At 39.7% G+C, this 26,192-nt stretch overlaps 6 protein-coding genes across 19 annotated transcripts in view; 3 read left to right on the plus strand and 3 right to left on the minus strand.

Annotated features, from left to right (window-relative positions):
• LOC144057306 (focal adhesion kinase 1-like) overlaps positions 1-1,157 on the plus strand; it is a 48,001-nt gene extending 46,844 nt beyond the window's left edge. For all 12 annotated transcript variants that reach the window (XM_077574719.1, XM_077574720.1, XM_077574713.1 and 9 more), the window contains one exon: positions 18-1,157. In XM_077574719.1, the coding sequence (XP_077430845.1) occupies positions 18-144 (127 nt within the window). In that variant the 3' untranslated portion in view covers positions 145-1,157. The remainder of the gene's footprint in view (positions 1-17) is intronic.
• On the minus strand, positions 525-3,999 carry LOC144057307 (uncharacterized). 2 transcript variants are annotated; one of them, XM_077574727.1, is made up of 3 exons: positions 3,855-3,999; positions 2,502-2,618; positions 525-2,420 (listed from the first exon to the last, which is right to left on the minus strand). In XM_077574727.1, exons 1-3 carry the CDS (start codon positions 3,895-3,897, stop codon positions 2,203-2,205), a joined length of 378 nt encoding a protein of 125 aa, XP_077430853.1. In that variant the 5' UTR covers positions 3,898-3,999; the 3' UTR covers positions 525-2,202. The 2 variants fall into 2 exon arrangements, with proteins under 2 accessions (XP_077430853.1, XP_077430851.1); XM_077574725.1 differs by having other exon boundaries at positions 525-2,618.
• A 433-nt stretch (positions 4,000-4,432) lies between these two features.
• Positions 4,433-10,823, minus strand: LOC144057519 (lipid scramblase CLPTM1L-like). Its single transcript, XM_077575191.1, has 17 exons — positions 10,327-10,823; positions 10,160-10,251; positions 9,732-9,909; positions 9,230-9,351; positions 9,087-9,165; positions 8,876-8,993; positions 8,685-8,779; positions 7,973-8,057; positions 7,804-7,904; positions 7,680-7,733; positions 7,550-7,600; positions 7,389-7,471; positions 5,969-6,003; positions 5,833-5,888; positions 5,717-5,761; positions 5,490-5,623; positions 4,433-5,389 (listed from the first exon to the last, which is right to left on the minus strand). The coding sequence occupies exons 1-17, from the start codon at positions 10,525-10,527 to the stop codon at positions 5,323-5,325; spliced, it is 1,596 nt and encodes a 531-aa protein (XP_077431317.1). The 5' UTR covers positions 10,528-10,823; the 3' UTR covers positions 4,433-5,322.
• Positions 10,824-10,911: 88 nt separating this feature from the next.
• mrs2 (magnesium transporter MRS2) lies at positions 10,912-17,653 on the plus strand. The gene is made up of 12 exons (XM_077575192.1): positions 10,912-11,702; positions 11,952-12,016; positions 12,156-12,192; positions 12,824-12,936; positions 14,585-14,746; positions 14,841-14,971; positions 15,160-15,276; positions 15,729-15,798; positions 15,871-15,953; positions 16,028-16,145; positions 16,439-16,552; positions 16,660-17,653. Exons 1-12 carry the CDS (start codon positions 11,378-11,380, stop codon positions 16,717-16,719), a joined length of 1,395 nt encoding a protein of 464 aa, XP_077431318.1. The 5' UTR covers positions 10,912-11,377; the 3' UTR covers positions 16,720-17,653.
• LOC144057523 (integrin beta-1-like) lies at positions 12,975-14,414 on the minus strand. Its single transcript, XM_077575195.1, has 4 exons — positions 14,264-14,414; positions 13,747-14,148; positions 13,373-13,651; positions 12,975-13,301 (listed from the first exon to the last, which is right to left on the minus strand). Exons 2-4 carry the CDS (start codon positions 14,145-14,147, stop codon positions 13,130-13,132), a joined length of 852 nt encoding a protein of 283 aa, XP_077431321.1. The 5' UTR covers position 14,148; positions 14,264-14,414; the 3' UTR covers positions 12,975-13,129.
• A 240-nt stretch (positions 17,654-17,893) lies between the features above and the next one.
• On the plus strand, positions 17,894-26,029 carry fez2a (fasciculation and elongation protein zeta 2a). Of its 2 annotated transcripts, XM_077575194.1 has the most exons (10): positions 17,894-18,413; positions 19,188-19,296; positions 19,437-19,556; positions 19,688-19,820; positions 20,584-20,849; positions 20,929-21,009; positions 21,132-21,207; positions 21,290-21,355; positions 23,547-23,572; positions 25,080-26,029. In XM_077575194.1, exons 1-9 carry the CDS (start codon positions 18,136-18,138, stop codon positions 23,555-23,557), a joined length of 1,140 nt encoding a protein of 379 aa, XP_077431320.1. In that variant the 5' UTR covers positions 17,894-18,135; the 3' UTR covers positions 23,558-23,572; positions 25,080-26,029. The 2 variants fall into 2 exon arrangements, with proteins under 2 accessions (XP_077431320.1, XP_077431319.1); XM_077575193.1 differs by lacking the exon at positions 23,547-23,572 and having other exon boundaries at positions 17,895-18,413.
• Positions 26,030-26,192: the final 163 nt, after the last annotated feature.

Consider the following 26,192-nt stretch of genomic DNA (forward strand, 5'->3'; position numbering starts at 1 on the left):
TTATGTATCACAATCAGTCTTCAGCAAGACTATAAGAAGCAGATGCTAACGGCCGCTCACGCCCTCGCCGTGGATGCCAAAAATCTGCTGGACGTCATCGACCAATCCCGGCTCAAGATGATGGCCCAGTCCCGCCCACACTAGCACCACAAGTGCTCTTCACGGACTGCAGGATCCGTTCACTTCCTTATCAGTGAGAGTTGTTGGAACCTTCCATCCAAAAAGTGACTAATGGGGTGGGTTGGGGGCCCCGATATCGTCGTGAGTTGATCACTTATTTAACTCTGCACCACTGTGAGATCTTTTCTAGAGAACTGAGCAAAAACAATTCCTGAATCAGGGATTTGTCACCTTTGTGGACTAAACTGGGAGAAGGAGAGGATTAGCGGGATGGTTTTCAAATAGAACACCAAGGATGAGCCCAATTGGCTCCAAATCGGTTGCAGTTGTTGGAGTAAACCAAGCCATCAGAACTGGACTCTCTTGAGCTTCACATATCACAAGGAAGAGACTCAAGCATGTCAGCCGTTTTTGTTTTTTATTTATAGCATCACAAATGAGAAGGACAGACACGATACAAAACACTTTGTTTGCTTTCTTACTGACTCTTTTCCTGTTGTCTTCCTCATTCAACTCCGGTGCGAGCAGGTTTGAAAGATTTTGATGAAGCCACCTCAGACCTCGCCGAGTTTGCTCTTCATCGTTTGTCCTTTTGACGCACAGTCTTCGTCGAAACAGAAAACGCTGACATATTCGATTCCCAGCAGCACTGAGGAGGATGAAGACGAAGGTGGGTGGTGGTGAGGTCCTCCTCTTTGTCACACTTTCACTGTCCCCCGCCATCATATCCGACCCGGTGTCACACAGTCATTTGCCAGGAATGCAAATGATCTTGAGCACGGCAACCTTTGTTGAACGCGTAAAAAAAGATCCGCGGCCCGAAACTGGAACGTCATCTTGCAAACTCACGAGATTGAACTGAGAACACAAAAAGTCCACGCGTGTGGCGTGATGTAAGTGGTATGGAGGAGAGCATATTTGCACAGCACCAAAATGAATCAAGAGTAGTTTGAGCCAGGTTCGATTATCACGTCTAGCCAGCCAATCAGAACCTGGGTGATATCGGGTGACAAATGTAAAATAAACAATTTATTTTATCTCTTTGTTGTTGTGTAAATCTGCTCATGTTGGTATATTGTAAACTGTACTGTACAGAAGTGGTACTAGTAAACACTGTTTTTTATTTTGTCTGCCTTCTTGTTAAATAGCAGGAAGACGTGGAAATGGTGTGTAAACAAGTTTGGAGTTTTACTCAATTGCAAAAATACCATACATAGTGCCAACATTTATTCTTCAACTGTTAACATAACATACAATTCAAACATGTTGTGGAAGTACGGAAGACGATTAGGGCCAGTGAAGAGGGTTGGCAGGATTCTCACTTTATTCTCGGAATTCCGACTTTAAAGTGAGAATTCTGACTTTTGAATAAAGTCAGACATCTCACTTTAAAGTCAAAATTCTAAGAGTAAAGTCAGAATTCTTATTTTAAAGTCAGAATTCTGAGAATAAAGTGGGAATTTTCACTTTGAAGTCATAATTCTGAAATTAAAGTCAGAATCCTGCCAACCTTTTTTCCCCCCTTCTCTTTACTGGCCCTAATCCTCTTCTGTATAGAAGTGTATTTAAAATGAACTCAATAAAATATGAGCTATTGTCAAAGCTACATGGATATTACATGTATGCTGCTGTCCAATGAAAAGCATGTATTTCCAAATCGGTCTTGTTTTTATCCAGAAACAACAAACTGTTGCATTTGGCTAATAAAAAAAAGTACAGCAAAATTTGAAACAGAATGCTTTTCATTCGACTGCAACAACAACAAGAATAATAATGTGCAATACATTATCCAGGAACTCTAGTGAGGACGAGTGGTAAAAAAAAAAAATGTTTTTTTTAATTATGAGCTATGAATATGGAGAAATTATTTGATTTTTAATTCAAATAATTGACCCGAATCTATCATTTTCCGAATGATGTGTCCCTTCCAAGATCCAAGCCCTGACCCTGTGTTTCATGCAAATTATCCACTGCAATTTTTGTACTGCACTAGTGCCCATTCCGACTAAGGTCAAAATCAGTTAACAGAGGATCCGGGTTACCCCTGTCGAACCTCAGTGTGACTTGAAGACCCCCTTGACCTCAGTCTGACCACAGTAGTGTGCCCGCAGCTACCAGCAGCAGCATGGCGCCTCGTCCTCGGGCGCGAACTGACCCCACTCCGCTAAAGTTGCACAAGCTGAAACTGTTACAACAGCTGACCGCGTTCCCGTTCCCATCGGAGTCTACAAAAGCGGCGGACGCGGCTCCGTTGCACGTGGCCCTGCTGGCACACTGCTTCACGATGGCCTTCATGTGACCTGCACAGCACACAAATGATGAATAAGAAATGGTCATGCTTTTTTGATGTCTGCGTCCTGAGCGGTCCATCGGATTGGTACCTAAAGTGTCCACGGCTGTCATGCAAGTGTCCAGAGGTTCTCGACATTGTTGTGTGCTCGCGTTGCACTCGTCATTACTGAGAGAAGAACTGCACACGTAGCAGCTCAATAACAGCACTGCAAGTAGAAGACAATCAAGGTGCTGATGTCAAGAATTTCCACCACGATATGAATTTGCTCAAAACTAATCAAACTGCAGTCATGTCGTTTTGCAACTAGAATAGAAAGCAATACAAGTCAACGACAACTGTATGTTACGCAAAATGCTAAATGTAGCCTCTAGTTAGAGTGAGTATTATGCATTTTCAATCTAAACACAAAAGCTCCGAATAGATGGAGGCAGTGCCATTCCGCCGAAAATACACGTGTCGATAACTGATGGAACAAATACTGTCCATCGTCATGACAACACTGAACAAAAAGTGTGTGCGCTTATCAGAATGTGAGGCTGTTGGCCAATCCATTTTTTTTTTAAATGCTTTGTTTTGGTTGAGTTTTTGATTAGTTTTAGACAGTATCAGTTTTTAAATGATAGTTTTTGTCAAGTGCTAGATATTTTTTTAATCAAAAGTATTGCATAATAAAGTAAAATGCAATTCTCAAACAACCGACCTTCCTTCTGTAACCACGTATGTACAGTACCAAAATAAATGTTTAAAATCAATGAATGAAAGTGCATGTATATTAATTTAATAAAACAAACGAGTTATTTTTATACTAATTATAGTATGTTTGTTTTATAAACGTAAAATGTGTTTTCAGTTGGCTTTCATTAAAAAACAACATTTTTGTTCTTTTGTTTTGTAAATGAGCATTTTTGTTATTTTGTTTTATTTTGTTAGCTAGTAACCTTGACATGCACACAGTATTCTATATAAACATTTTTTTTTGAAGTACAAATTCCATAACGTCTCCTTATTCCGAAATGTGTTTTCCTGTCAGGCCTACTTAATTCATAATTACTGCTATCCATATCTTGCCGCGATGTTATCTCACGTAATTATACACTGAGAAATGTTTTGTGTACGAAACAAAGAGCACTAATTCATGCACATAACCGAATTAACTAGCACCAATGCTACTCAGGAGACCTCTTCCAAGGCCTAACAATTGTTCATCTGGATCAGCAAGAAATTTGACATCCTTGCAGATCATACAGTTAAGTACTTCCTGCATATGCCACGGGATTATTTTTATTTTTTAACAATACATGCATTGGAAAAAGTTCCGTAAACTTACGTTCAAATATAAAGCAAATGGTGATGAAAACAAAAGATAACAATTTGACCTGTTGCTCGATACGCTTGCTTCTAAAAGCCTGACAGCCTTTTGACCAGCAGCATGACAACTCACCTGGCGAGAAGAATAGTGAGAGGAAGATAAGGATGAGCAGCATCCTGACCGACGACCACGTCTCGCCTCATGTGAGTCTGTCCAACTTGTCGTGCCCGCTCTGTGTGTGCGCGTGTTGAGTTTCTGTTGGTACAAATCCACTTCAACACCGTTCCACCCAATGTCACCTGCCAAAGTGGCATTCAACTGAAAGTATTTCATAAATGTTGTCTTGCAGCACGTGTGTGCGACATTCTTTGATGTTTGGTTTCACAGATACTCCAGTCATGTTGTCCAACGAAAGGTGCTTCCTTTGTGCAACAAAGCCTTTTTAAAAGCGTGCACAGCTTGACAAGTTGTTTGCTTTCTTTTCGCTAGTCGAGTGCCAACTCATTTGCGATGCATAATGACACCCTCTCAGTGAGAGAAAAGACTGAATTGTCTATGCAGACAAGAACAAACAAGTTAAGCATTACTAACTTATTTTGTCATGAAATATCAATCTCACGTTTGTCCTGTTTAAACTGAAATTTGTATGACACAAAAAAATGCTAATGTGCGCGTTATCTGTTCATTGTAATTCAATGCACAACCTGATCTTAAGGATAAACAATATTGTTTATTCATCAAATGCAAACTCATACAGTCAAACTGGAGTTAATTAGAAACAGCGTACACATGCATAGTTCCTTTTTTCAAATTCAAAAATCAGTTCCAAGCAAATTTTGTTTCATATTCAGCAGTCAGCCTATTTACATTTGCAATGCAAAAAAAATATGCAACAAATCAACGTTATGAGCTATAGTAGAGGGTGGTAGAGTGTAAGAACTGAGTTATTAAGTGTCAATTAGCAGGACCAGCACCCCATTAACTCATTCACTGCCATTGACGGCTATAGACGTCAAAAATTCAATTGAACTATTTCTAGTATTTTCAGTTTTTTTTTTTGAGTGTTACAACCTAGATTTTTTTTATTGTACATTTAAAACGGATATAAAATTAATAAAAAATTAATTTAAAAAATGTAATCATCTGATGCCCCTAATTTTTAATAATCTTTCCTTTTCTTTTTCTTTTTATTAGGGGCATCAGGCAATTATTATTTTTTTAATTGTAATTAATCACATGACTTCACTAGTTAACTCAAGATTAATCATGAATTTTATATCTGTTCTAAATGTACAGTAAAAAAAAAAAAAAGGTTTTCATACTCTTGTTAACAAAAGTGGGAAAAAATGTCAAACTAATAGAAATAGTTCAAATGAATTTTAGACGTCTATAGCCGTCAATGGCAGTGAATGAGTTAAGATGCAGCATAACCAGGAGAAGTATTAAAAGGGCTCGACTAGCTGCATATAGAGCATAACAAAGCAAATAAACATTATGGGTGTGACTGTTATGATGCTGTGGCTGTAAGTGCAAAATGTGATTGAGCAAGTTGGATGATTAAAGGATAAAAAGAGTCCACCATCTCACTTGTGTGAGATGCTCATTGAGTCTTTAATTTCTTGCTGTGAGATCCACACTCGGATCTTCTGGCCTTTGGGGCAAAACGCCTGATGGAGAAGAACAAGACAATAAGAAGTCTGCAGCCCAACACGACTTAGTGGTTACCGGAGTCCTATTGTAAACGTAAAAGACAGTAATGTGTGCTACCTTCTCTGGTAGAGGTAGATGAGAAAGAAGAGCTCGTCTCTGAAGCAGGAGAGTTGGTGAGAGGACAAGAAGGCCTCAGATGAGGAGAACACGGCAGCGCAGGAGCACAGGTCTGAAATCAGCGTGTTCACTCCCTGGTACAAAGAGAAAAAAATATATAAACAATCAGGTGAAAAGCAATGTGATGAAATGTAAAAATGGTCAACTTCAGGGATTATTCCACTCACTCTGTACATCAACACTGCCCCCTGCAGGTGGTTCACAGATCTCAGCTGATGGGAAAAGACGGATGACATCGCATCAGGATTGAGATGTTTGGGATGCCACTGTGAAAAGAACTCACCTTGTGGTTGATAAATAGCTGAGGAGCCATAGACAGGAAGCCAAATGCGTACACTCCTGTCAGGTAAGACACGTTTAGTAATCAGTTATCAGATGTTCCTTGTAATAATATTAAAGTAGTGTTAATATGACCTCACCAGTTACCAGACTGTTGAGCATCCAGGAGAAGTAACTGTTAAAACAGAATTCATGTATGGGTTAATTCACACCGTAACACAAACACTTTTTATTTTCATTTATTAAGTTGATAAAAGTTAGAATTTTTTTTGCTCTATTTTTTTAACAAACAAAAATTATTGCTTCTCATTTTTTATTTATATTATATTAAATATAATTACTTACAAATGTATTTAGTTTATAGCAATTACTTAATGAAATGAATAAATACAGTACATGTTAAACATTTTGAAACATAAATTCTTTAATAATTCATAATTATCCATTATAGTTGCATTTAACCAACTACTCAATAAAATGAATGAAAACATTTAACATACATGTAAAATTATAGTTATTAGTTATTCAATCAACCAATTATTTCATTAGATAAATTAATCAGAAAACAAGAATGAAAAACTAATATGTGGTACAATTGTTTATTTTTTATAAAATATTAACTCATGCTCATTCTTTATTTTATTGTTACTTAATATGTATCAATTAACAAAATTTTACTATTTACTTTTAATCTGAAATGCAAGTAAATCTTTCCACAAAAAAAATTTGTGTTTATTCCGAACCCATTTTTATTTTTTTCTCTAGCACAGTGGTGTCCAAACTCTGTCTTCGAGGGCCGGAGTCCTGCAGGTTTTGGATGTTTCCCTGCTCCAGCACACCTGTTTCCAATGAACAGGATCATTATTAGGCTTATGCAGATCTTGCTGATGAGCTTCATGTGTGCTGAAGAAGGGAAACATCCAAAACCTGCAGGACTCCGTCCGGCCCTCGAGGACCGAGTTTGGACACCACTGCTCTAGCACATCAGATTTTCAAAATAATAATTATAACATCATTAATTTAATGTTTGTACTAAGTGTTAATGAAATGTAATGTTTTAACAACGCATGGTAAAATCCGTGTTGTGCAAGCTTTTATAGTCAAACTTTAAAAGAAAAAAAGAACATTTCTCAAAAACCTGATGCGCTTGGAAAAAAAAATACTTTTTTTTTAATCATCGCCAAAAATTAATTTAGGGACACTTAAAAGAAAAATTCTTAAAAACCTGCTGCGCTTGAAAAAAAAAAAGACTTTTTTTTTTTAATCATCGCAAAAAAAAAAATACATTTAGCGACACATGAAGCCATCTTTGATTAAAATTTGCTGTTGACCAGTTTAATTAAAGCTATGGAGGACGCCCCTCGGGTTGATGCCCGGGGGGCCCCCGCTCCGTTGACCCCCCCTCCTTTGTACGCCAGTGTATCGGAAAAATGTTGTGCATGAGGCAGCTGCATGTGCCCATGTGGCTTTTATAAGTTCAATATAATACAGCACTGGCAAGACTGTGCTCCAAATACAGACAATGCAGAGAAGAAGAGAAAACGAAAGTGAGCCACTCACCTTTTTTGCCGTAAATAGGCCAGTGAGAAAATAGCTCCACTGATGCACAGAGGATAGATCAAGTAGGACAAGTATGTGGACGCCTGGAAAGAAACGCCACACGCGAAACGTTTAAATGGAAACGAAGACTATCAACTCATGACATTGAGCAGTAGAAGCACCTGCGTGTCAAACCCCACCGTCCTCCGCTCTTCTTCATCCAGCTTGCTTCCCTTCACGGAGAGACCAAATACCGATCGTCACGTCACTTAGCACAGACGCTAACGTGAATGCGTTTGATTCCGTACTCACACAGGGTCGTCTCCATCGCACGTTGATCCGAAACACTTTAAACACCTTCCACACCTGATGAGAAAGCACCAATTCTCCTCTCCTGCTTTGTGTTATTATGCATTTCTGATGTAATCAACAGTACCTCCACGCATGCCGCCAGCCCGACAGGAAGTAGCACCAGCAGGCTGGTCTCCTCCAGCAGGTGCAGGAAAATCAGCAACGTGCCGAGACTTCGCCACAAAACTGGTTTGAAAATGCACAAAATGTAGTGCTCTGCAACCTCGCATCATCGTTTCCTTTTAGCCTCCTACCGGATTTCCTGGACATTCCTGCCATGCTCTTCTTTTTCCTCCAGGAGGTGATGTCATTTTTAAGAGCCAGAAATTCACAGATAAGCTGTGGAAGTTAGACGACAAGCACCTTTTTATAATTATCTATGGACTGGTCGCCAATGAGCTCGCCGGGCTAATGGTCTTTAACCCTGGAGAACCCACGGGGTCAAATTTGGCCCCTATAAATTCTGTTACTCAAATAACAAAGACTTTTTTTTTTTTTTTTTACAAATTTAACTTCAAAAGTCCAGAGTGCCACTTCTGACCCCTGCATGGGGCCATCTAGTGGATGAATATTGCACTTACATGAGCCAGAGTGGTGGTGACAAAATGTCTGGCAACATGCTGTTTTGTTGAGCTGGAAATCAATCCAAACAAAACCATCTTCTCAGCAAACCATCAGATGGTAAAATTGTGTTTTTTTTGTTAATCTATTTCATATCATATTGCAGAATGCCGAGGAGTATGTTTTATATATATATTTTGATAAATTAGCAACTCTGAGCTAGTTTAAAAAAAAGGGTTAAAATTGAAAAAAACATATATTTTGGTGTTCAGGGAATTTATAGCAGTCATTTAATGTATAATTCATAATTTTCCAAAGAAGAAAAGGGTTCTTGGGTTCTCCAGGGTTAAATTTAAACCTCATTGTACAAACATCTTCATATTATCTAAGTGGACACAGTCTTACTTGCAATGCTGTGATGAGGGCGGTCAGCACTAACAGGTACAGATTAGAGCCCACCAGGGTCCCTTTAATCTCATCAATGTACTCCTCGGAGAAGCCTGCGAGAACAAAGAGAAGTTACTTTAAATCTCCAGGATTGAGGCTGAGCACATTTTTTGTAATATGAGCAGCAAATTTCTTCCACTCATTTTCACCAAACTGCCGCAGGGAATACACCACATCCTGGAGATGCACCCAAAATCGGAATCTCCTCAAAGAAATGCCCTCGTAGGACACAGTGAGGGGCAGGTGGGTGGTGCTTCTGTTGATCTGCTGTGGAAGGATGCATAGAGTCCTGAAATGTTCCCGGAAAGACGAATATCCGCATTTTTTTTCTGAGACGCGAATAGTGTGAGGTTGCTTTACCATGAGATCTCGGATTCTGAAGCTGAGCTCGTCAATCAGCAGCAGAGGAAGGTAGAGGATCCGTCTTCCCTCCTGTGAGCTGACAGGAGGTTGAAGTTGAATAAGTAGAGGATGAGTGTACAGCGTTTGATCATGTGACTTACATTCTAACGTAGCGCCGCATATCGCTGGGGAGTCCTCCCTTGGTGAAGGTGAAGTCCTCTGACATCATCGTGACTGACAGGCGGGGTCTCCAGTGGGATACAGGATGCTTTATTTTAGAGCTCTAATGAAGTCACAAACAAGATGATTTATTATTATTATTATTTTTTTGTTAGTGTAGATGGTAGAGATGGCACTTAAGATTAAACAGCCGCTGGTCTGTTTACTTTTGGCCTAGGATATTGGAGCGTTGACGGTCAATATTAACATATTTAGCATGTCAATGGTGTTTTCCATTATATGTTAGCAAAAAAAGTCTGAGTAATGGCTCATATCTTGATAAACTCAAATCAGGTCACTCGTATCTCAAGGCACCATTATTGTCTTATACTGTGTATGTCCGCCATAATAATAACCTTAATTGAGTTTTTTTTTTTAAACCATTTTAAAAGTAAAATTCCCAACTGAAAGTATTCTAAAGTGTACAATTGAAAACAAGTGTACCTTCTGCGTGTCTCTGTGCCCTCCAGTGTTTGCAGGGCTGATATGGGTGGTAAGCAGAGCTGCATGGTGCACCTCTCGACTGTCCTCCAAAGGGGAAACGCTGGCTTTGTGGACGTACACTACCGCATATAAGCTGCCGTTGGCTCGAGTCTCTTCCGGCAGGGGAACGTTCACGTGCCTGCACACAACCACAAACACAACACAACAGGCAGGTGTTAGTAAAAATAGACCATGAAGATATTTAGTTCAGGAGGCCAGATTAAATAAATGCCATTTTACTGTACAACAAACTGTGCATTCTTTTGCATTTGAATCTACTGCAGAATTACATGTTTTTAACTTTATCTTAGAAAAATGTGTATGTACTGCAGAGGTTTAGAATAGAACGCATTGTTGTGCATACGAATACAAAGTGTGTGTTAACCCACCTCTCAAATGTAGAGTGCGGGTCAAATGGATCAATTCTCAGAGCCAGGTTGAGCTGACTATTGTCTGGAACAAGACAGGTGTACACCGTCAACTGGAAAAGACAACATACAAGTTATTAATTCTCAGTTGTCTGGGGGCCTTGGGGAAGGGGGGTGGGGTGGGGTACCTGCAGTCTGGGTCTGGCCGCCAGGTAGGAGGTGATGCAGTTCTCCCTTAGTCCCTCATCGCAGGACTTGGTGTTGAGAAATCCGTACAGCAGCCATGCGGTGTGAGCCATGTACACCATAAACACCCCCAGGAGGAGCTTGGCCATGGAGCTCCTCTTCTCGCCGCTGTTCTCAGGCTTGGAGTAGCACGATGGGAACATGATGCATCAAAACGAACAAAAGAAGTGAGAGAAAATGAATTTGGATAGGAACGAGGCGGATTAAGGTCGACTGCGGTCACGCCGCAGCATCCTCCTTCTCGGGATGCTGATGATGGAAGATGCTGCGCGAGAGCAGCCTTTGCGCTTCAACGCGCACTCGCGACAGCACGACCCACAAAAAAGGTTTCGAAGGACATTTATATTACGTTATAATACACTTAAGGAATACAAATAAATGAATATTGAAATTGAAAACATAATTATTAATGTTTATCCTAATTTATAGTTGTTTGTATTTTTTCTTCCAAAGACCTAAATATTTTTTTAGAACGATCTATCTACTCTGAAGATCTTTGGTGTCCTCGCGGTGCATGATGGGTAGGTCACATCCTGTATCCTAAGTTTTCACCAGCCGGCTACCACGATAACTTTATTAGCACTTCGACATCGTGTCGTGTGTATTTGTTAGTATAGCTTATTTTATAGCGAGCGACGTGAAGCTCTGTTGTGTTTCTTGTGTTTGACGCCATTGTCAGTAAGATTTGAACTCGGTAACTCGGCTCGTAGCGCAAAGTGTCACTGATTAGCTGCTATGCTAACTAGCATAACACGAAAGTAACGAATGACGGTCACGTGAGGAGGGATACAAAATGATGACAGAAATGCTGTAGCAAAAAAACTAACATTATTTTAAAACAGTTTGGCCTGAAGCTTTTATTTTCATTTCGTGTAGACTGGATAGGATACCACCAACATCAATTATGTGTCTTTTTATGGGGGGCTAGTGCCTTCCACCTCATTTTCAGTCACCATTGTTTTGTATGGTATTCGCTATAAGGCTGCTTTGGAGATGAAACTACACAGAATGCTGCTGAGTAGGTGTATGAGCTGTTCAAGGATGTATCTGCCATCCAGGGGACACATTCAGTCAAAACGTCTTTTAGGCTCTTTTGGTGCAATCTCCTCCTGTATGGGAGAGAAAGAAACTATTGGTTCCATGGTTGATCGTGGCATGCTCTACTGCACAAGGTATGCAATGCCAGTGGCACCACTGTTCAACGGTGAAGGTGTTTCTGGGGCACTTTGTAGTCATGTGCCGCTTGAGTCGAGTAGAAGAGGTCCAATTTGCTTGGCAAGAAACAAGAACCTGCTGAGAGGAGGAGCATCTTGGCCTGGTAAGGACTGCTGACCATATATGTATGCCTTGTTGCTCATGATAATTACATTTAACAGTGCATGAGACGTATGAATGTTGAAACATTAAAAGGTAGCGTTTGAAGCAGAACGATGCTCACAATATGTTGACGTAAAGGTCGACAGCTTTGGGATTTTTAGAAAAGATGAACTTCTCTTAGAAGTGCTTAACGCAGTTCATGTGTACTTTCACAAATGTTTTATTAATGTTGCCTGTGTTTTTTTAACAGTGTCCTTTGTCCGCCACAGAATGACCGAAGCGCCTCTTTCCACTGTGCCGCCACTTTTTGTTGTGGTAAGATGTTTTCTGTTCATAGATGGACAGACATATAGTGGTTTTAGAAATGAATAATCTCGTCCCTGTAAATGATCTTGTGTGGTCTTCAGATTTTACACCATTTGCAGTTCTAATGTAATTTCTTGTATTTTCACAGATGCGATTTGACCAAGAGGGAAATGTTACATCATTCGGTAAGTGTTTAAGGGAAAGAAACAAAAACAGTTTTTGTTTTCATCTATTTCGGTTGATTTGTGTGCAATCAGACAGCATTTTTAAAATTGTCTCACTAGCTTGATCACATTTTCTAGGTTGAACCTGTAATGTCAGACTAGGTTTTCAAGATCTGTCCATGCATCCATTTTCTATCGCACCCGTGAGCTGCAGCTTATCCAAGCGTATTTTGGGCGAGAGGCAACCAGCTGATCTTGTCTCTATTCAAATGGAGGGAACATCCAAACAACCATTCATTCACATATTCACAATTTTGCATATTCAATTAACCTTACATGCATTATTTAGTATGTTGTATGAAACTAAGAAAAAATGCAAGACAAATTGTAGACTCTCATTTTGTGGTTTATCATTATAGTTTTTTTTTTCCTATAGTACTTTTTTTTTATTGTGAGCTGTGTACAGGTATAGTTTATAACACGCAGTATTGTTTGAGATGCTTTATCACTTGGCTTGTGTTTTGTTCGCTGTGCTAGTTTTGTTTTGTTTGTTTTGCAGTTAGTGTCCAAAGTTCCGTAAGCATTTAAATAAAAACTATCCCATTGTTGGTACACTTTAACTGACTGTTATGCTGTTTTTCTCAACTTATAGAGAAGAAGAAAAACGAGCTTTGCCAGGAGCTAAGCCTTCAAGCAAGGGACCTTCGCTTCCAGCACAGTAGCAGCCTCACCACCAGAAACAACTGCATCATCCTACGAATGGAGGTATGTTAAAAATGTTGACAAAATGACTCCTCATAACATAAACACAGCAATCACCTTATTTATTTTTATATTACAGCCTAAAACTACATATAGTCATACCGCACAATAAAAAATAAAAATAAAAACTCTAATACAATGTTAAAAAGAGCCCAAGTGAATGCTGGGAGTTCTTGAGTCTTGGGCATCAATTCCACTATGGACAATCTTTTGCTTGTGCCACAGTGCAGTGTGTCCCTGCGGGGGATTGGGAGACGCTGAAGTAGAAGTAGCAAGAGTCTTCGTGGCTAATCATTCTACAAGGTGCGCGGATGTCCACCTTGCTCGCCACCTTGGTCAAAATGAGATAGTTGCACTCGGCCTCGCACCTGATGACCAGATGACACACTCAGACAGAATAAATCACACCCAGTGATCATTTTAATGTAAAAGTTCTCACGTGTCTTTTTTGGGTCCTTTTCCAAACGCCCGGCAGTCGACACAATCTGCGTGAGTCTGACAAAGGCCCATACAAGTGGGGCAATTCTCACAAGTCGGGCCCGCGTACGGTGGCTCACAACGACAGCTTCCGCACTGGCACATGCCTCTCCCGTTACACACTTGCTGGTTTGATGCCATGCAGGAAGTTGTATTGGTGGAGCAGCTGCAGTCCTCGTTGGTCCAGTCGTTGTCACAAACGCACTGTCCGCACTCGCACTTGCCGTGGCCCCCACAAAGCCTGCGAAGGGAAGAAAATGTTGTTTTTTTTTTAAAGGGCACATTTACAGCTTTCTACAACGTAAGAAAGCAAGTAAAGGCTTATTTTGGTGATACCTGTGGTTGTGATGCGGACAATCAAAATTGCTGCACTCGCAAAACGTCCCGCTGTATCGTTCATTTGGGTTTTGTAGACTGCGGCAAATGCAGTCACCTTGGAAGCACAATCCCCTGCCGCTGCACAATGGCGCGCTCGGTCCCTCGCGACAGAATCTGTCATCTCTGTCAAAGGTTGTTGTTAGATCGATCTGGCAATGTTGTCCAATGTAAGGCTGGTAGCATTGGCAAGCGCCGTTCACCAGCGCCCCATTGCTGTTGCAAGCGGGACTGTTTTCCTCACGGTTTCCCTCAGAGTCGCTGCAGGTGGACGCGGACTTCAGACATGTTGGTTTTTCATCCTGGCTGGACGACAGTAGCGGCAACAACAACAGGAAAAGACAAACCAGCTTCACAGCCATCCTGCGCACAAAAAAGAGAGTTGTAATAGAAAATGTTCTCATCCATGGAGGCACTTTATTGGATATTGAATATTATTTGTAACGACTGTACTGTAAATAGACGTTGTTTAACTTACTCAAGTTCCCGAATACGTTTTCTTGTCTCTTGGCTGCTTAGGAACGTCTGCCTCTTCAGATCGCAACAATAAGCTAAATGTTAAATGACTGCTTGACGCTCCCACTAACTGCATACGTAGCTGATGATGTAACTCATCGCATAGGTCAGCTTTCTTGATTTTTCCGCTTCTTCTATTTAGTTGACCTCTCACCGCAAATATTTACTGATCAGATCTGACTAATAAGTGACTACAAAGTGTTTGTATTTTCTGTCAAGGAAAAGCATTTAAAGCAGGCTTTCTTTAGAGATTTTCTCAATCAATGTACTTGTTTCTCCACAGTCCTTAAAAGCCATCGTGACTCCCAATTGCCTTTTGGTGTTGGATTTCCGCGGGCTGGGTTTGGAGCGCTGGCTCGTGCTGGAGCTCGCCCCGCAGCTGGCCTCACAGACGCACTCGCTGCCTTTTGAGTTCAGGGCACTGGAGGCCATCCTGCAGCACAGGGTGAGAGGTGGAAACCGCGTATCTGTATCTATATTTTTTCTGTATCTGTTGAACAACGTGACAAGATAATGCTCAAGCACGCTCCCATCCACAGGTCAACAATCTACAAACACGGCTGAACGAAGTTGAGCCAGTCATTTTGGATGTTTTGGAATCTCTGGTGGATCCGAAAATCCTGTCTGCAGATAGAAGTAAACTACACATACTGCTGCAGAACAGTAAAAGGTAACCAAATATCCAGAGTTGAAAGGTTGCAATCAACAGATGTATTGATCAAGATGATTTAATTTATAATTTTCAGCAACCACATTTTAGTATTTATATCGATTATATGAAACATTCATCAAGTTTGATGTTTGCTGTTTACACTTGATTTAATGAACATAATTGTGTCGCTTGAAACCCGTCATCAGTTTATCAGAGTTGGAAACGGACATTAAAGTTTTTAAGGATTCTCTGCTGAAGATTTTGGATGAGGACGAAATCATTGAAGAGCTGTGTCTCACCAAGTGGACAAACCCGACACTTTTGTAAGTCAAACGCTCCAGTGCATGTACAATTGTTCTACAGCACAGCACAGCACAGTACAGTACATTACATAGAATTCTTCAAAAAATAAAATCAAAATAATTCCTATAATAATGTATTAAATGTGCCAAAGTTAAACCTTTCCTCAAAATTGTGAGATCTGAATAATTTGTTAAATGTCACACACTATATGGAAAATGGTGAAAAGAAAAAAAATGCATTAATACTTCTAAATCAACTTCTTATATGCTTGCAATTTTCTTGTGTCAGAAAATGTGTCTTTAATCCAAAATGTGTCCAAGTTTCTGGTGATTTTTTTTTTTAACTGTATATGTGACCTTGACATTTGTGCCACCATTTTGTCCTAAATTCCAATGTTACACTGCATACTTGATTTTTCTGCTTCTATGGACAGCTAGCTTATTCTTACACAATAGTCTGTTTGTTTTTCTAGAGAGGCAAGCAATTTGGGGATCGACCATGCAGAGGAGATGGAACTTTTATTGGATAATTATTACATGCAGGTAATGTTTGCACATTTATAAGCGCGAGTGACTTGTACGCAAAAACATTTTGTTTGTTGTTGTGCCATGCAGGCTGAGGAGCTTGGCAACAAGGCCAGGGAGCTGAAAGGTCTGATCGATGACTCCGAGAGTGTCATCTTCATCAATCTGGACAGGTACGCGTTATTGTCCATAAATGCCATTTGAAGGATCTTTGACGGAATAAGTTGGAAAATGCTGTCTGTTCTAGCCATCGAAATGTGATGATGCGTTTGAACCTGCAACTGACCATGGGGACCTTCTCACTCTCCTTATTTGGTCTCATCGGTGTGGCCTTCGGAATGAATTTGGAGTCGTCTTTTGAAGAGGTGACATTGTCTTTCGGCTTCATTTGTGGCCATTTTTTTGGATCTTGTATAGTCCTTCGAGAACCTTTATTAAATTCCTGACGAAGGGTTCTTTTACAAAATGTGATGTAACGATTGAACAAATGATGATTTTTGTATGACTACTTGTGTTGTGTTTTGGGGGTCTGTAAGATTTTGTGAGATTAGATTTTAGAAGTACATAGCAAGCCGTCTATGGCCTATGGGCTGTAGGTTCCACACCCCGCCCGAAACCACCAAAACGACATTCAGTAACACATTTTTCTGTTTTCCAGGACACGTTTGTTTTTTGGCTGGTTACAGGATTCATGTTCCTCGGCAGCGGTCTGATTTGGAGACGACTGCTATCATTTCTAGGACAACAACTAGAACCTGCATTATTACCACCAGTAAAACTCATACACACGTTTCATCCATATTTATGGCTTAAATACTTACAAGCTCCTGATAATAAAAAAAATATATATTTCAACTGTCTTTTTTTGTTTTATGATAGATTGTTCCAGTTTGGAAGAGAAGTCTGAAAGCATCAGACATGAAGACTGGAGTGAGATGATGCTACCAACCTTGAATTGAACAAGCTTAAGCACTTTTAAGGACATTAGACTGACCTCATGTTTTCTACGCCAAAGACACAAATCACTTGTTCCCTATCAGGATCCTGTTGAACTTTTGTCCTTGTGCATACGGTGTGTCTTCAACGTGAGCAAGGAGTGTTTAGATACTATTATTTGTCCTTTGGTGCAAAAGCCAGTTTAAAGTGTGTCAAGTGTAATTTCCTCGCCTTATAAGTACTTGATACTGCAATATATTTCCATCATATGGCTCATATCTGGGTTGTTTATTTCATGACAATATGACAGATATTTTTGTGTGTAATTATTTACGATAGAGTTCACATTGTGATCATTTATATCCAGTTAATTCTAAACCTTTTTCATTGTTGGGTCATGTAGATGTTTGTGTAATGTAGATAGCTATTTAAAAGCAGTCCTCCATTTTGACCTATCATTAAATACTCCATAGTCCTCTATTAAAAAGTGTTCAAAGTATGGATGTCATAATGAATAATAACTGAATATAAAGAAAATGCAACTTCTGTTTCCTGCTTGTCATTCACAGGAACGGTTATTTTTATAATACATTTTAATTAAATTTCAGTAAATATTGGTTCAGCTCTGTGATTTTTTTTTTTCAGTTATCTGAATTGATTTTTATCATTTATCTTTTCTCTAGAGGCCAGCAGATATTCAAGTATGAAAGTAATGTTTTGGTAACAACTTCCTTTTACATTGTTGCATTTGCGGTATAAAATGCTGCCCAAAAATTAGGGGAGGTATTTTTCCAGAATAGAAATGAATCATGCACTGAACGTTAAGATAAAAGTTCTAATTTGCCACAAAATGCTTTTGCTGTTGTTTGCATGTTCTCTCCATGCTTGTATGTGTTTCACCATTCTCATATTCCATAAACATGTAAGGTTGTCAGTAGGTGTGAATGCTTATTTATCTATTTGGACCCAAGCTCATCTACAACACACACACAAATCGGGGGAAAATATATCAATATATAAATCCGCGGGTGCCGAAACGCGAGTATGGGGGGTGGGCGAACTATTTTTTTTAAACAATTTTGCCAAAATTTTGTGTGTTTATTTACCCCACAGAGGGCGCTATCACTTTGTATCACTTGAACAATACTGTATGTGAGAGTGATTAAAATGTTATTGAGCGGTGCGCACACGATGACGTCATGAGTATTGATGATGCTGAATGTTGTGTCAGTATGCGTGGTGTGTCGCAGCCACTAGTGGGCTTCGTGCAGCCTGAGCCGCCGCTGCAGGAAGGCTGCCCGGCGGCCTCGCTGTCGGCTTGAGAAGAAGAAGAGGAGGGGGATGCCACGGCCTGTCAGCCCCAGGCATCCATCATCATCATCCAGCCAAAGCCGGTAGGCTGGCTGCCCCGGGCGGGCAATGGCGGCGCCTACCGCTCGTCTGGATGACGGCTGGCCGACTATGTGTGCTGATCGGCCGCTGAAAGGAGCTGTGCCCGCCGCGGAGACGGTCTTCTTGAATGCTGTCGATGGCGGCAATGATGATGATGATGATGATGATGGGGGACCTCCGGATGCGGATCTGGTGGACGATTTCGACGGGACTTTGTCTTTGTGCTTCGGGGATGGAAGCCCGGCGGAGGGCAACGCCGACGCGGTGACGGTGATCACCGAGGAGATGCTTCTACAGGAGGACGAGTGAGTAATGTTGTTCTTATTTTCATTGTCTTTTGAATTAATGTCACGCTGTAAATGACGTTATTGGTTTGTGCTACAACTTTCAATAAACTGAACTTTCATGCTATGCTATTAGGTCAAAAAATAAATTGTATCTGATTGCGAGACGACAGAGTTAACGGTGGTGACGTATTTGTACGTAAGTCGGAAAGGGCCGTCGTCAATCGCAAAGCGAGCACACTGTTCGTATGTTGATGCCATTGTAAACACCTGAGAACCCCCTGGGTCAACAAAGTTTTTTGAAACTGAGAGCTACTTCTTGGTTAGCCTGCTGATTGTCAAGAATTTACAGTTTGATACACACTTCTGAAACAACAAATTAGCTCCAATTGCCCGTGGGTTGTCCAGGGTAGAAGGTCCAAAGTGACCTTCATTTTTGTGAACATACTGATCACGGCAGTGATTCCTCACAGTAATTAAGGGATAAATATCAATAGATGGAAGACTTTATGAATATCTGCCAGGGTTAACATTTTCAAATAACCGCTTCTACAATGTTCGTAGAAAATCGCAATGTCCAGTCAGACCTATTTTTAGAGTAGTCCTGCGAGCTACTCGTGTGGTCCTTGGGGGGCCCGCAAGCACCACATTGGTGACCCCTGATATTTATTATACTGTACATGTAAAACATATGCATATAAAATATATTAATCATACTCGTCAAATTTACATTCAAACATTCATTATGTTGCACATATAATCTAAAACCTCTGCTTTTTTTTTATGTATCCACAGGATCTGGAATGCTTTAACCCAAAGCCACGGACAAGTGATGGCGATGGATTGGAAACATTCCCGAACACGCTCCCTCCACATGTCCACATTCAACCCAGAGGAGAACTCGGTCAGTGACTCCGCCCCTCGCCTCCCTACGACTTGTCCCACTTTTACTACCCAAATCTCTCTTTCATTCATCTGACAAATCTCAACTATGCTTTGAGCCACCAGTGATTAAATCCCCCCCCCGTTGTGGCGTCTACTCAGAGTCAGACGAGTATCATCGCGGCGGATGCGTCTGAAGTCGAGGAGCTGAGGGAGCAGCTGGACATGCACTCCATCATCGTCTCGTGCCTCGGCGAGGAACCGCTGTTCACGGCCGAGCAGGTGAGTGGCGTATAAGAGCTTTTTAAAAGCAGGTGAGGATGCAGCTTAAGATGGCTGTTGAGGGATTTAAGAGGGCAATTCTCGTTAGGATAATTGCTGGCCTGATGTGCGTGTGTTGACTTTCTGTGTAGGTGATTGAGGAGATTGAGGAAATGATGCAGGACTCGCCTGACTTTGAAGCACAGCACAATCCTTCGCAGTCGGACCTGTCTGTGTTCTCTTTGGATGTTCAGCGCCCCAGAAGAAGTCCAAGTTATGAAGAAGGTGAGTGCGGCGTTCCACACAATGGACTTGGTGTCTGTGTAGAGCAAAGGTCATGGAAATCGCCACGGCTTGCGCAAAATAAGGAAATTGGTGTCGTTTTACAACGCTCTTTAGTCATTTTGAACATTAAGGAGCATTATTAAATTTGTTCTTAACTCATTCACTGCCATTGACGGCTATAGACGTCAAAAATTAATTTGAACTATTTCTATTAGTTTAACTTTTTTTCACTTTTGTTAACAAGAGTATGAAAACTTAGACATTTTTTACTGTACATTTAGAACAGATATAAAATTTGTGAGCAATCGTGAGTTAACTAGTAAAGTCATGCAATAAATTACGAAAAATTTTAATCACCTGACGCCCCTAATTTTTAATAATCTTAAAAAAAAAAGGAATATTAGGTTACTTTTTTTTTAACATAGCATGATACACATTTCTTCTGTACTAAATATTCTATATTTTGTTTAAAAAAATAAGTGGAAAAAAGTTTTTTTGTAAATTTTATATTTACCCAAATATTAAAAAAATAATAATAATTTAAATCTGTAATTTTAATAATGCAATATTTTTGCTCAGAGTTATTCCATTAGAATCTAATACCGGCCCATTCTTATCTGGTCCACCCGACGACGATACTAATTTTGGATTTATTTTATTAAATTAATTGTAATTTATGCATTTAAAAAATGTTCGTGTAAACAGGATTAGTAGAAGAAAATAGCTGATTTATGTTGCATCACTAACAAGCGGGCATGCGCAGGAGTGCGTAGACTCAACGTGGCGGAGCTGAACGAGCGTCTGGAGGAGACGGAGGGCGCCGTCACCAGCCTCTCGGAGGAGCTGGTGCAGCATTTGGCTCTCAGGGACGAGCTGGACTTCGAGAAGGAGGTGAAGAACGCTTTCATCTCGGCGCTCATCGACGTGCAAAACCGGCAGAAGGAGCACCGCGAGGCGCTGAAGAAGAAGAAGAAGCTTCAAGGGGCGGCGGGGATGTCGCAAGGCCACACCCAGAAGTCGCTCGGATCGGTGAGTTGGATCATTTGTGGCATGCGTGGCGTTTATGTTCCTTCATTTCTGGACCTTCTGCTCTTTCCTTCACCGTCAGCGTTTCAGCATGGAGGGCCTCTCCTCTGTGATTCAAAACAGCTTTCGGCAAACGTTCGGGAGCGGATGCCGTGACAGACAGGTTCGTTTCTAGTTGTGGCGTCCCAATACTTTTATCCATATAGTGAGATTTTAGTGGCATGTATCCTATGAGAGTCACCATTTGATGAAGTAACTGATTGATGATGTTTATTTCATTTGCAGTATTTGACCACCGTCATCCCGTATGAAAAAAAAGGACACCCTCCTTCCATCGAGGACCTCCAGGTCCTCGTCAAAAGTAACTTTCTTTCGTCCTGCATCATTAAATTTCATTCTTGGAAAGTGATCCCCCCCTTCTACTCCCATTTACCACATTTCAGTTCTGCATGCGATGAGAGACGACAGCGACAAGGTGCCAGCTCTCTTAACAGACTACATACTCAAAGGTAGGCCATGCTCCAAGTTCATTTTGCAATGCGACTCGTCATATTCCTCATATTCATATTCTGTCATACTGAGAGTTATGTGTACAATTGAGCGTATCATATTTAGCAATGTGAATGATCGCCGGCTAAATAAATGGAAGTTTGACTAGAATCTGTGGTCTCATTTCCCATTAAGATGAATTACATTTGTGATAATTTGATCTACAGTCCAGGTTGTCATCATTAAACCTTCATTAAGTGTACAAGCAACGCATTGCAGTAACATTTTATTATTGGTAATTAATGGATCGTCCCCGATTATTACGACACAAAAGCTCTCGCTAATGCTGGACAAAAGTACTTTTAGACATTGCCATATTTTTTTTTTTACTTCTTTTTTCACAATAGAAAACAGTTCCCTTAGGTGTCTAGATGACATGCCTGTGATGTGTTTTTATCAAAGTACCCTAAGGATTAAGAATTGTTGCACAATTAACACCCCATATTTCTTGTCTTGCTGAAGTCAGACATTTTTTAGGGTCCCCGCACAATAGCTGTTAACTCATTCACTGCCATAAATTCATTTAAAAAAAAAAATGTTTATATTAAATATAAAAAATTCGGGGCGTCAGGCGATTACTTTTTTTAATTGTATTTAATCGCATGACTTCACTAGTTAACTCACGATTAATCAAAAAATTTATATCTGTTCTAAATGTACAATAAAAAAAAATCGAGGTTTTCCTACTCTTAACAAAAGTGGAAAAAATGTTAAACTAATAGAAATAGTTCAAATGATTTTTGACGTTTATAGCCGTCAATGGCAGTGAATGAGTTAATTTATTTATTTTTTTATTTCTTGTGTTTTTGTTCTGCCTTTCCATTTCATAAATAGCCTATTAAGTAAAAAATAAATAAATACTTGCATTTTGTAATTTTCTCTTACCACTATACTGCTTCAGAGGGTAGTTTTTATCATATTAATCTTTAAATGTATCTAAAAGTAACCCATACACTTTGCCAACATTGGATTCCTTCTCTCTCTAATTACAATCATAAATTGTAAAGGCAGGCAGGTGATCCCTAATGTCGTTTTAATAATGAAGCACTTATCATATTGCTTTACATATTTGTAAATATGTTATCAATCACAGATACACACTGTGATGTTATTCAGGCTCTGGACATGAATTCAATAAAAACATGTTTGGTTAGATTAGGCATATCTGTGTTAATAGTCACCACAAACACAGTTCGAAGATGCATGATTAAGACAGTTCAGTGTCCAAAAATTGTTCCCCCTAAATTTGGGTCCAATTACAACATTAACTAGACAAAGTGCAATTTCTGCAAAAATTGCGTGGGAATGCTTAAAAGTTGAATGCTATGAGCTGGATGCTAAAATTTGAATGCATGTGCTTATGAAGTCAATTGAAAGATAAATGATGTGAAATTTACACATTTTTAATTGTAGTTAAATGACAAACGAATAAAAAGAAAACTTGAACTGCAATCTATCTAAGGTGGGATTTATTAATGTCAGAGAAATTATGATCTATTTCCTGATATGTTAGTCAGTTGGTATCAAACCATCGAATATACTCAAATGTGGTCCAAGCAGGGTTTGGAACCGAGGTTCTGCGTGGTGGAAGGCAATTGCTCTAACCACTGAGCTTAAATGACGTATTTATTTTTTATTTATTTCATCCGATGTTGAAAGTTAACATGCATTTAATAATTTCAGTGAAATTATAATGCATTTCTTGATATGATAGTCAGTTGGTATACATGTATATCACTTAGCATAACGGCCTTGGATATATTTGCAATGTACAATCAGAGGCGGGATTTGAACCTGCAACCTCCTGGTTATTGGACAATGCACTTTGCTAACTGTGCCACTGCTTGGGTCAGACACTTGGCAATGAGAATCAGTTGTATGTATGGAAGTGGGCGTGGTAAAAGTGGAAAAAGTTCAATGTCAGTCCCATTAAAAATGAATAAGGAAAAGTTGATATTTATCGTTAAATTGCGTAAATACTGTAAGTAATGTGGAATCAGACGAGATATATAGATATATAATGCTTCAGTATAGTAGTTGGAAAACTTATTTTAGGTGACAAAAATCCTTTCTTCATCACATTGTCTCCACTTTTTCCATTTGTTTGTTTCAATTTGAATTCATGCCCTAATGCTGCCTTGCTTTCGCTAGCTGTGGTGTGAGCGACGGCCTGGCAGGTTTGTGACATCTTCATGTGACCCGCACTGTTGTGGCGTCCCTTTTCCACAATGTAACCGTGGTGCACTTTGAACCCAGTTTTCACTCCGCAGTTTCATGAACCGGCGTCACAATGCCACTGCAGCTTCATGCATGGTTGATCTCGGATCATGTGCAGAGCCACTGATGATACTTTGCACTTTTTTGATTGATAAACAACCCAAAGTATTTTTCATCAACTTGTGGCATACAGTTACTGCCACAACAATAACTACACACGCACAAGCTAATGAGCCAATACAATACAATACGAGCTGTAAGGATGTAACGATAACGGTAATATTGTGATATCGCGATATTAAAATTCCCACAATATCGCCACTGTCCTGTTACGAATTTACAATATTAAAAATAGCACATCTGTACGGAAGAGGATTAGGGCCAGTGAAGAGAAAACAAAAAGGTTGTCATGATTCTGACTTTATTCTCAGAATTCTGACTTTAAAGTGAGAATTCTTACTTTAAATCGCACACTTAAAGAATTCTGACTTTTTAGTGAAAATTCTGACTTTATAGTGAAAATTCTGACTTTATTCTCAGAATTCTGACTTTCTAACGTCCCCCCACAATTCATAGCGCTATGTCACAATGTCAGAATTCTTACTTTTAAAAAAGTCAGAGTTCTGAGATTTAAGTGAGAATTCTCACTTTAAAAAAAGTCAGAATTCTGAGATTAAAATCAGAATTCTGAGATTAAAGTCAGATTAAAGAATAAAGTGAAAATCCTGCCAACCTTTTTTTTCACTTCACTGGCCCTAATCCTCTTCTGTACATCTGTTGAAAAGGCCGGGTTAATTTTCACATTTGTGTAGTTCTCTCTAGCCCTCCAGTGGTTAGTTTATTAGTGCAGTTTTATTTTAATTAGGCATGTTTTTGGCTCTCTACCGTTCATTTAATTAAGACCCACGCTAATTGTCAGATGAACTACATAGACCATGATGCTTAGCTAAGCTAATAATAGCACATGACAATACATTGACAATACAATGACTGGCTAAGCCTATTTCTTTGTCGCTGTTGTTATTATGTACAAAAACTCAATTATTGTGCTTTTTTCACCCACTATGAGACATTTTTTTACAATATTGTGAGTTTGTATGCAGTATCTTGAGCTTTTTGTATATCCCCACCCCCCCCCACACAATATCGTGATACTATCATATTGTGGCATTTGGATATCGTTACATCTCTTAACCAACTCTACTAAATATTTAGTATTTTCCATTTGAGCTCAATATGAGTTACTTTCTAATAGTCAAATTTTAGCCATAATTCTTGTATTGGATCTTGTTAATTGTGTGTGTGTTTTAATGTTGTGGTTGCCGAATGTGTATTGTAATTGATGTATTCAAATGTTTTCCTATTTCCCCCCCTCCGCTTTATTTTCCATTTAGTGATTTTTACCACTGACTCCATGCTGAGGCCTCACGCATCACTGTGCTAATATTGATCTGTCTGCTGTTCCAGTGCTTTGCCCAACGTAGCCTCGGGGGGGACGGATCCGAACACTGGGGAGAAGCTTCGGATGATGAAGATTGTTTTCCACAAGCACAATTATTAATCGAATGCTTCATTTCAGCATGTTGTTTCTTCAAGATGTGTCCTTGTGTTTTGTTACTTTAATTCCTTTTTTTTTTTTGTGATTTTGATGAGTCTGTGTTAGTTTGTATTTGTAACTTTTTTTTATATATATATATATTTATTATCCGTCAAAGGAATATGCCCGAGAAGCAATGCGAGCTTTGTAGCTGCATTGCTTGTGCGATGCAAAGGGCTTTGCATTAATCCAAAGTGCTTACGACCTGCTGAGCCATGATCAAATGTGCACCAAGCGCAGCGGGGCTTCCGGGCTAATCTACACAGAGGTCAATTTGAATGATCAACACAGCTGCTGCTTATTATTAAACAGCACTGACACTGCAAGACATAAACACAGATAAGATGCTAGCCGGGCAAAAGAGATCAGGGAACATAGCACATAATAACAAAGTTAGCGATCCTTCATATAAAAACAAATATGTGCTATCATCAGTTATCAGTATTCCACCAACTCGAGATTACAGCCACTGTGAAGATTGTGTTTTGCACTGACGACAACAAGCTAATTAACTGACCGACTATGCATTTATTTGAGTGATAATTTGTACCGTTTGACCCCAGCACTGACACTCATTTGTGTCAACACTGCAGGACTTGTCATTGTGGATGTATTGAATACATGCTGCCTTTTGAACTTTTTTACATTGTAAAGAACGTATTCTCAATGAATGTCTTATTACTAGATGACGTGTTACCTGTTTCATTGCTCATTTGTTTTGCTAATGTTCCATTTTAAATATATTTATAAGACCACCTTAGTTGCTGTCTGTGATTCTGTCAGATGGTTGAAAATGTGAAATTAAATCAATATTTGAGCATGTGGTGCATTTTGACAAAGATTAGATTTCCTTTACGTCAACAGCTCGAAAATGCAAAACGGTAGATCAGGAGGTAGAGGTGGGCGATTTACAAAATTTTGCCGGTCCGTCATTTGTCAGCGCCATGGGTAGCAGTCCGACATCGTCGGTAGGCTACGCCATT

This window comes from Vanacampus margaritifer, chromosome 9, assembly GCF_051991255.1.
Source record: "Vanacampus margaritifer isolate UIUO_Vmar chromosome 9, RoL_Vmar_1.0, whole genome shotgun sequence".
Classification (NCBI taxonomy): domain Eukaryota; kingdom Metazoa; phylum Chordata; class Actinopteri; order Syngnathiformes; family Syngnathidae; genus Vanacampus; species Vanacampus margaritifer.